The sequence below is a fragment of the Triticum dicoccoides genome, chromosome 3A (assembly GCF_002162155.2).
Source record: "Triticum dicoccoides isolate Atlit2015 ecotype Zavitan chromosome 3A, WEW_v2.0, whole genome shotgun sequence".
Lineage (NCBI taxonomy): Eukaryota > Viridiplantae > Streptophyta > Magnoliopsida > Poales > Poaceae > Triticum > Triticum dicoccoides.
In genome coordinates this window covers 525,169,094-525,179,326 of record NC_041384.1, presented here as the reverse complement: position 1 = coordinate 525,179,326, position 10,233 = coordinate 525,169,094, and the positions used below count along the sequence as shown (strand labels likewise).

The 10,233-nt window shown below is 44.7% G+C and overlaps 1 protein-coding gene and 1 non-coding gene across 4 annotated transcripts; both read left to right on the top strand.

Annotated features, from left to right (window-relative positions):
• The first annotated feature begins 3,734 nt into the window (after positions 1-3,734).
• On the top strand, positions 3,735-8,573 carry LOC119268975 (probable acyl-[acyl-carrier-protein]--UDP-N-acetylglucosamine O-acyltransferase, mitochondrial). Of its 3 annotated transcripts, none has more exons than XM_037550702.1 (11): positions 3,735-3,916; positions 4,017-4,102; positions 4,484-4,608; positions 5,256-5,364; positions 5,593-5,685; positions 5,763-5,879; positions 5,964-6,047; positions 6,792-6,896; positions 7,645-7,731; positions 7,818-7,940; positions 8,230-8,573. In XM_037550702.1, the coding sequence occupies exons 1-10, from the start codon at positions 3,835-3,837 to the stop codon at positions 7,935-7,937; spliced, it is 1,008 nt and encodes a 335-aa protein (XP_037406599.1). In that variant the 5' UTR covers positions 3,735-3,834; the 3' UTR covers positions 7,938-7,940; positions 8,230-8,573. The 3 variants fall into 3 exon arrangements, with proteins under 3 accessions (XP_037406599.1, XP_037406598.1, XP_037406597.1); XM_037550701.1 differs by having other exon boundaries at positions 8,071-8,573; XM_037550700.1 differs by having other exon boundaries at positions 7,818-8,573.
• An 822-nt stretch (positions 8,574-9,395) lies between these two features.
• TRNAV-UAC lies at positions 9,396-9,468 on the top strand. Its single transcript has one exon. It is a non-coding gene; the product is annotated as a tRNA-Val (tRNA).
• Positions 9,469-10,233: the final 765 nt, after the last annotated feature.

The window sequence follows — 10,233 nt, the reverse complement described above, 5'->3', positions numbered from 1 at the left end:
GCCAATATGGGCTCTGACATAGTTGAGTAAGTTGTGGGAAATCTTTTCATGATGGACTAGCAGATGTAGGGGATTGTAGGTGTACAGGTCTATCTATCGGTTAAGGGGACCTCTTCGGAAAGACTGTGTCTCGGTCATCCGTTTCTCAAACATCATGTAGTGCGAGAAATCCAACGGAGGAGATCGAGTCTTGTGCGGAAAAGTGCACAAACCTCTGCAGAGTGTACAAACTAATCATGGTTAGCCGCGTCCCCGGTTATGGACATCTTGAGTATCTAGTTCTTGAATTATCATGTGAATCTCATCACTCTTAATATAATTTTGATTCAGTTATTAGTTACTTTTAATTGGGATCGAGAGGGGGTTTACCTTCTCAATGTTTTTCAACCAACTTTGTAGTTAAATAAAATATATTCCTTTGCAGTAGGGAAAAATTGGCTTTTCGCAAAACATTAACCATACAGCCTCCACCAGCCATATATGCATGTAGTGATAGCATTATTCTGTTCATTACTCTCTTGTGTTACATTGCCAGCATATTCCATGTGCTGACCCATTTCAGGCTGCAACGTATTATGTTGCAGACTTTTCAAACGACGAGTAAGGAGCCTTAGGTCGTGGTCTTTCACTCAGTGATGCCGTTGGAGTTGATGGACTCACTTTATCTTCCAAGTCTTCTGTTGTTATCGTATTAGATGACCTTAAGCCATATTTATTGTAATAAGTTCTCTTTTGAGACATTCGATGTAATAAATGTGTGATTGCTACTCTGTTATAAATCTTCAAATACTGTGCGTGTCAGCATTACCGATCCAGGGATGACACTGATGCACAAAGATCGGACTATTTAGGTCTGGTCGCTACACCTTTATAGGAGTAATACCCCAATAGTAAGAGGAAGAGCATCCCTTATCAAAGTGATCTCAACTCTTCTCAACTTGCCATGCACCTATATGAGCCTTGGAGATTAACCAGAGATTATTTCACCCGCAAAAAACCCAGAGATTATTGATTATATGGGCGTGAACCCATCTATAAACCAACATTCTTGAGTACAGTGAGCAAAGTGAGTAGACAAGACAAGTTCAACGCCCCTCTACATTCTACACTTTTGGTATGCATATTTTGGTCTGCTGTGGGTCCACTCCTTGTGTTAAAAAGACCCAAAAGTTCTGTTTTGGGGTTTTAGCTAGAGAAAAATTCACTCTACGTCACTAAATTTGAGCCGGGTGACACATTTGAACCACTACTTCAAAATACCCGAAATATGGTTCAAATACTTACGCTAGGGGTTCACTTTGATCCATGTATACGATTTTGTGTACGTATTTGCTGACTTGGCCGAGTCAGCGGCCGCCAGCTCGCTTTAACCGCCACCTGGTCGTGCCTTCGGTGAATACTAGTCCGTCCAGGTTTTTTTTTTGCAAAAACAGCATGACCATTAAACCAGCCCCGGTCCAACTCGGCGCCTCCTGCTCAACTCGGCGCCGCCCCCGGTCCTCCTTGTTCCGCCGCCTGGAGTGCAACAGAAGCAAGAAGGCAGCAGGCATCATAAATGGCACGCACGAGGCAGATACGCTCCTCCTCCCTCAGTCTTCCTCCTCTCTCTCTACCCGTGTCTGCGCCATTAAGGAACCCAGCGTCAGTCAGAGCTCCATCGGGTGACTAGCGGCCGGAGCCCGGACGGCCCTGCCTGCCATTACTCCCTCCAGTGCGCGCCTAGGTCGGCAAAGCAGGCTGTGCGAGCGAGCCATCACTGCGTTCCACTGCTGCTCGCTCCTCCTCCTTGGCGTCTTCCATTCCACCTAATGTGCTGTGCCTCTTGCTCACGGCCCCGCCTCCGCCTGCCAGAGGAAGCGTCGTCTCTCAGGACAGACACGCTCGCCCAGCCACGTCGTCGTCGTCCGCGAAATTCGATCTCCCACCCACCTCTCCATCTCCCACCTCACCGTCGCAAACCAAAGCGAACAACTGCTCGATTGCTTAGCAAGGCAGCCATGGGTTTCCTCCACCTGTTCGCCTCCCACGCGGTGTTCCTCTTCCTCTCCTCCTCGTTGGTGTTTCTTCATGGCACCGCCGCGGATCAGGAGGAGGCTCTGCGGACCTACATTGTCCAGCTGCACCCACGCGGATCTTCGAGCACGACTGGCACCTCGCCTTCATCGTCAAATCCTTGCCTTCCTCAGTGGAGCAAGATGCAAAGCGCCAGTGGAAGCCGTCGTCAAGGCTGTTGTACTCTTACCACACCGTGTTCGACGGCTTTGCGGCGCGGCTCACGGTCGGCGAAGCGGCAGCTCTGCGGGCGCTGCAGGGCGTCGCGTCGGTGCGCGAGGACCGCCGGGTCGAGCTGCACACCACGTACTCGTACCGGTTCCTCAGCCTTAACGTGTGCCCGACCGAGGCGTGGGCACGCGCGCGGTATGGCCGCGGTGTGGTCGTCGGGGTGCTCGACACTGGCGTGTGGCCGGAGAGCCCAAGCTTCGACGACCGCGGGATGCCGCCGGTGCCGGATCGGTGGCCGGGCGTGTGCTAGACCGGGGAGCGGTTCAACGCGACGAACTGCAACTAGAAGCTCGTCGGCGTGCGGTTCTACTCCAAGGCCACCGCGCCAACTACCCGACAGACCCGTCGGACGCCGCAGCGCGCGCGGGAGTACGCTTCGCCGCGGGACGCGCACGGGCACGGGACTAACATGGCGTCGACGGCCGTGGGGGCCGCCGTGGCCGGAGCCAGTGTTCTCGGCGCCGGGGCTGGGGAGGCGCGCGGCGTGGCTTCCGGCGCACACGTCGCCGCGTACAAGGTCTGCTGGTTCAACGGATGCTTCAGCTCCGATATCCTCGCCGGGATGCAAAAAAACCCCTTGGATGGACTAGTATTCACCGAAGGCACGACCAGGTGGCGGTCAAAGCGAGCTGGCGGCCAAGTCAGCAAATACGTATACAAAATCGTATACATGAACCAAAGTGAACCCCTAGCGCAACTATTTGGACCGTAGTTCGGGTATTTTGAAATAGTGGTACTAATGTGTCATCCGGCTCAAGTTTAGTGACCTAGAGTGAAATTTTTCTCTTTTAGCTATGTTTTTTTCATAGTAATATGTGTCTCATTTATATCATAAGGACCATGGTACAACTCACGCACATATCGACGTGGGAAAACTGAAAAGAAAGTCGAAAGATAGTCTTTGCACAAATGAACACTAGCTAAGAAGTAAAATTACAAAAAAGAATAAACAATCCTCCGAGCTTTACACCGACATTCGTCATCTGCCTCTGGCACCACCACAACGGTCATCAAAGAAAAAAAAAATGATAAATCACCTCCACGCCTAAGCTCGATGCGGCTCCATTACTGATATATAGTTTTGTAGACATCTAAGGTGGCTCGCCAAAAATGAGATTATTGCGTTGAACGAAGGGCAAAACCCCATACGGCTAAGACGTCCGCGAGCCGCCTTTTCTTTTCTTCGGAGGAAAGAAAAGCGAACCGTGTACACAGTCAAATCGTACGATTCTTTAGCTATATGTTTTGGTCGAGATGATCCTGGAGCTCCAAGGTCGTGTACATAACCTGAGCAAACTACGGTATGTGTAATAAGTTCAAAAAGAAAAGAAAAGAGACTACGGTATGTGTAAATTGCGGCAAAGATCGGCTGCTGTCGCCGAAGAGCAGGCCGCGGGACTGCCGCGTGTGTCTTGGCAGCGGGCGTGCGGCTGCGGCTGTACCGCTGGAATGCTGACGCTGATAGACGCACACAGGCAGCATCGGAGCAGCGGGTACCCGTAACCCTGGCTGACCTCATTCACAGCGGTCCACCTGCCCCTTTCCCCCTCCATGGCCGCCGCCGCCGCCTCTCGCGCCGCCGGCCGCCTCCTTTCCCCCCGTCTCCTCATCGCCTCGCGCCATCTCCAAGCAAGTACGCGCGCTCTCCCCCTCTTCTCATCGTATCCTAACTAATCTCCATTAGCGTCACCCTCACTCATGCGGGATTGCCTCCCATGCCCGGCGGCCCGCAGGTGCCTCGGAGGGATCGGCGAGGGATGCGTCCACGAGCTTCATCCACCCCGCCGCCGTCGTCCACCCCGACGCCGCCATCGGCCAGGTGAAGACTCCCGCCTGCGCTCCATACACGCACACGGCACACACACGCACTCACCGATCGCTCCCTCCCATCTCTCGCAGCTTTTGCTTCGGGGATGGCTGACTGAGTTTCTGGATACTCGTAGTGGTGCACGCATTACTTACTTCAGTATTACTCTCCGACCATCCCACCCATGGAGCCGGCGTGCCTGGGCTGTTGGATCTGGCCCATGCGGCACTCGTGTTTACCTGTGCCTTCTGAATTCAGTGCTCCATAATTACTTTCTGTTTCTGTGGAAATATGCTGCCCTCTGGGATCTTCAGGCTGTTGGCATGCATTCTCTAGTTTGGAGTTGTATGGTAGAAAATCAATGTTTTTTATGTGCTCTGAACTATTTTGTAGGGTGTCACAATAGGCCCATTTTGCACCGTGGGGGCTTCAGCGAGGATCGGTGATGCTTGTCAGTTACATACAGGGAGTCATGTCACGGGACACACCGAGCTAGGAGAAGGATGTGTTGTTCACACGTATGATGACATCTCTCCCTATTTTCTGTTCCGGCTTTTCTCTCTTTTGGTAATACATAAAGGCTTGCATTGTATGATTTGAAAATTCAAATTGGCATGAAACTAGAAATAGACGCGAGAAAGAACCTGTAAGTTTGTTCCAAGATAAAGTACAAGCAAAAGTAAGTTTAGGTTGCTGTGGCCATGACTTGAATAACATCACTAGGTGCTGGTGGAGGTCGGTACTGGACTACTGGTACTCTGGTTGTATATTGTTTCAGTAGGGATTCAGAAATACTTCACATCACATCTGCAAACTAAGCATAGCTTAGATGGTTAGGTTTCTTGTGGTGGAACCAGCCCACACCCAATCTCAAGACCTGCCGTCTCTCTGTACTGTTTTTCTCCAAAAGAAAGAGATGTACTTCACATCTCTTTTTAGGTTCTTGATCAGGGTTTATTAGTTTAGAAAAGGAATGTTCTCACCATATGAAGCACTTAGTTTTTTGTCAACAGTTACGCCATAGCCAGCAGCACTCAAGTCTGAAATTTGCAAAGTTCCAGGATAGTCCATGTTGCAAATTCGATGAATGTGAAAATATGACATATCACTATATCAGTAACATACTTTTACCCCTATTCATACTGTGGAATTTAGTTTCTGGCAGTGGTGCTATTCTTGGTGCAGATCTACCTGGACGAACAATTATTGGGGAAAATAATGTAATTGGGAACTATGCTGTGGTTGGTGTTAAGTGCCAAGATCTCAAATATAAGGTTAGCAGTAACTTGACTTTGGTGTAATGATGTCACATAGTGCAGTGTATGATTAGCGTTTCCCGTTCATGCAATCTTATTCAAGACAACTACTTTTGTGCTTATTGTTTGTCAATCATTTTTTTGCTGACACACAAACACTTACATTCAGAATGACGAGCATTTCATTTGGTTACTTGAAATCTTATGCTTTGTGCAGAACATTAACGCCCTTCTCCTCCTGTTCAGCCAGGAGATGAATGCTTTCTACGCATTGGTAACAACAATGAGATCAGAGAGTACTGCTCTATTCACCGATCTTCTAAACCTTGTGACTGCACGGTATTCAGATTCCCTATGATTCAAATATATTTGCTGAGCTCATTTCTCCCTTTTTACGAGCAAGCATTTTTTTATAGGTTATTGGTGACAATAATCTCATAATGGGGTCCTGCCATGTAGCACATGACTGCAAGATTGGCAGCAATAACATCTTTGCTAATAATACTCTATTTGGTGGCCATGTTATTGTTGAAGTGAGTAATCATTTTACTGTGATAACCTCCACATTTTCTTAGTCGAGAGCCCATTTCTGCATTGTTAAGATTTTATTGTTTCAGGACTGCACTCATACTGCTGGGGCTGTCGTTGTCCATCAATTTTGTCACATTGGATCATTCTCATTTCTAGGCGGAGGCTCTGTGGTATGTTTGGTCTGCAAAGTATAAATATTCATGTGCTTTAGGTGTTCCCTTGTATTGGAATAATTCTTATGGAAAGAGTTCATATCGAGGTCATGTGGTTTAGTTGTTGATCAGTCCTCTCTCCATTACCCACGGCCAAATTGTGCTAATAGATAATGCAAATAGTAAATAGAAAACGAGATATGCGAGCTAAAGTCAGAGAATCAGTGTACATGGTACACTTTACCTGATGTTGCTTTTCTAGGCACAGGTGCATGATCATACAAAATTATGAAGTACTCCCTCCGTTCCTAAATATAAGTCTTTTTAGACATTTCAAATGGACAACAACATATGGATGTATGTAGACATATTTTAGAGTGTAGATTCACTCATTTTATTCCGTATGTAGTCACTTGTTGGAATCTCTAGAAAGACTTATATTTGGGAACGGAGGGAGTATTATTTCTGCATGGAGGCACTCATGTCAAATGTCATTTAGCGTGATACAACCTCATCTATCTGCCAGCAGGGCCTAATCGCTGAGGTGGAAGTGGGGCTCTGTGGATTTCTGGATATTTGATTAGCTCATTGCTTAATTGGAATTGATGCACCTATTCTGCTTTATGTAGAGAGCAACCCTAATAATTAAACGGCCTTAGAACTGTTGTTACCACCACCTTTAAGTTGTAAGCAATTCACAATGTTTAAACTTTGAATATTTTGTCTGTTGATTATGGATTCATTCATTTCTCTTTAAATCAGGTTGCACAAGATGTTCCAAGATACACGATGGTTGCAGGTGATAGAGCAGAGCTTCGTGGTCTGAATCTTGAAGGTCTCAGGCGCAACGGTTTCTCAGACCAAGAGGTTTGCTCATATTACTAAAATTTAGAGCCCTTATTGATATCACCTGCAGTGCTTGTCTTTCGTCGTTTGATACTTGAATCAAAGAGAGTACCTAGAATAGTACTAGTCACTTCTCATCTCCCATTTACTGATATGGGTAAGTGTATAGACATATGATGCCATTTATTGCGAATTCACAGTAAACTATTTCAATGCGTTACTGGGAGGATATTTTTTGTGACATATGCATCATCTGATAATTTCACCCATTAAAACTAGTCATAGATTTTGCTAGTAGTCACGAAGAATTATGATGTGAAAATCATCATTACTAGTACGTCTGTTCTTGAATACTTAGCATATTTACAAGGTCACACATACTAAGCAATCACAATTTAGGTATACATGGTTAGAATGTCCTTCCATAATAATATTTCTAAATAGGAGCAATGAGGCAATGCAAGCAGAGGGCCATGAGTAGAGTTGTATAGGTCATTAGGCCATACATGCATTAGGAAGCGGAGACTATCATGTATTTCTCTACACAGAAATCTTAGTCAAAAGTGCCAAGCATTCATAAACAAAGGGTGTAGGATTTATTTTTTAAACTACCACCATAAGCATGAACTGTCGTTACTTTCTGCACCATTTTCTTAAGGACTCCTGGAGGGTTTGATTTTAGTTCCTAAACACTACTAGCTAAATGTTTGCACTCAAGTAAATTATCTTTCTCTCATAAGATTGTTATGGATTCTTCATAACATCAAAGGTACGGAGCCTAAGGAAAGCATATAGGAAAGTATTTATGCCAGCCAGTAGTTCCCAGAGTAACTTTGAAGACCGACTCGCTGAACTGGTAAGCACGGTTGTTCTTTTTTTCTGTGTTACTTGCATAGTTGCATTTTCTTTCTTCCGTGCATTTATACCATTCCATAATAACAGGAACGGGAAATTGAGCTATTGGAATCTCCCTCTGTATCCTATATGGTGGAATCTATTCGCACCTCATTTGACCAAGGACGTCGTGGAATTTGCAAATTCAGAAGTTGGAACATCTCATAAGTTGTAAGTTACCAAGCTCATCTGTGCACTGATTGAGTTGCAGGATAGCATCGTTGGGAATATATGAGCTCATTTTATTTCTAGATCTACCAAAGAGATAAGCCAAATCCCTATTAAGCAGAGACTTTTCCAGGAAGGTGGATCACAATTCACAGTGAGCATATTGAAAATGCCCCAGAAGTTGTTTTCTGGCATCACTATATTTCTGGGATCTATATTTGCTGGCTATTATATTGATTTTAGTTTGTTATTTCTGTGCCAATGTTGATTGTATTATCTGCTTTATTGTAAGGCCTAAACTGACTCTATGGAATGCTCAGTTTCAATTCTCGTTGTTCTTCTATACCCGATGCATGGATACACCTTACAGACAGCGAGTGACCTAGTGCCAGTCAATCCAGATGAAACCTGGGTTGTGGACAAGATGATTGTCGCACCGATTATAGGGAAGTTTTTTGTAATACCTATACTAGTTTTCTTGCCTCCTGGATGTACAATCCTTGTACTATAGCTCATAGTTGTAAGCTACAATTCGACATGGCCTTTATTTTGTTCAGAGATGTCTTTGGATCTCAGGCTCGAAGCTGTAAGATCTGGATGCCGTTATTGTGGAGATGCACATAGTCACTGTTTGTATCTGCTGTGAGTTTGTGATTCGGCCTTCTGCACTCGAGTAGTTCACGCTAGTTTTGAAACAAATTCGAACGACCGTCAGAAAGATTCAACCATGTCCATGGTGGAAGGAGTTCAAGTCTTCCAGGGCATGTATGTGTAAGGCAGCCAATGAAGGAATCATTCCCATGCAATCCACCTAGTAATCCAACAAGGGTGCCCGAGAAATCCGTCTGAAGGCTCAGAGCATCGTTAGTAGTTTGTGTTATTCTGTAAGTATACAACTATTCATATAATTAACCAACAACCTATCATATACTCCCCTGTTCCGAATTACTTGTCTTAGATTTGTCTAGATACGGAGGTATCTAGCACTAAAATGAGTCTAGATACATCCATATCTAGACAAATCCAAGACAAGTAATTCGGAACGGAGGGAGTACAACTCTAATGAAACGTGTCTAAATTGTTCGGTAGGAGGTGAGGGAAGCTATAAGTTTGCTCTCCTTTTGCATCTTGAGACTTCGGCCAGGATTATTAGCTTCTCTACTCTTTCTCTCTTTATTTATTTTCTTGCCATATCATTATGTGTCTTATGTGGCTAATTTACTACTAACAACTAGTATTATTATCGAAGTTCAAACAAAAAACTAGTATTATTATGTATAAATGTTGAAGATGCCCCTCTTAAGCCGAAGGGAACAAAGTGTGTAGCATCTTCCGGAACCCTACAATACAAAATGCGATACTTCGAAGGCGATTCTGCGTGGATCGGTGCATGTGAATTCTGGAAAAAGGACAACAAATATGTAACTTTTAATATAAATCGGTTATTTGTTAACAACAGTTGCTGTGGTGTAGTGGTTATCACGTCAGTCTTACACACTGAAGGTCTCCAGTTCGATCCTGGGCAGCAACAAATTTTGGCTCTTTTTTTATCAACGTATCCCTATTTTTCTCGATCATGGGCGGCAACATTTTCTCCCCTTCTTTTATATCAACGTATCCCTATTTTGTATACTTGGAAAAGAGGCCATTTTTCTCCAATCCAACGAAGCTCATTCCGTACTCCCATGTTCTAAGTTAAATTTGAATCACTCATAGAATACCAAAGAAATAAACCATTGCAACATATAGCATCTTTGTTGTCATCTTTGGATGGCGTGGAGGGATGAGTGAAGCTGTGGTACACGCACTTAGATTCTAGGCATTATAAAAAAGCAATATCCTTTGGTTGGTTATAGAATATTTTGTAGGCAATTGATCACCTGACCAAGTCGTTAAACATTCACACTGACGCACATGAAAATGACCATCTATTTGTCTTCCTTATCTTAGTTCACCAAACAGTTCAGTCTATGTTAACATTCGGGAATCTTTGTAACTTATTCTTCCGTGCTTCTTAGCAACCATATTTTACTTGATATATGTTACTTAACTTCCACTGAGTGATAGCCCTCTACACATATTCTAATTTTTGATAGTGAGTGACTGAGTATAGCAGTTCTGCAATGCAGCTCAAAAAAAGAAAAACAGTTCTGCAATGACCTTTATCACAGTTACATACTCCCACTGTAAACTGTATAACAGTTTTGTAATGACCTGTACAGGCATGCGCCTCTTGGTCCTGGGTGATCTTTGGCTCAACCATAGCACACATAGATAATAGGGAGATAATATCCTA

What these genes read in the sequence shown, in the direction of transcription:
- LOC119268975 (XM_037550702.1), top strand. Translation starts at nt 3,835, where the DNA reads ATGGCCGCCGCCGCCGCCTCTCGCGCCGCCGGCCGCCTCCTTTCCCCC. An exon ending in GTGGCCATGTTATTGTTGAA is followed by an intron (nt 5,880 to 5,963) that starts GTGAGTAATCAT and finishes TTATTGTTTCAG; the next exon opens with GACTGCACTCATACTGCTGG. An exon ending in AAGACCGACTCGCTGAACTG is followed by an intron (nt 7,732 to 7,817) that starts GTAAGCACGGTT and finishes CCATAATAACAG; the next exon opens with GAACGGGAAATTGAGCTATT.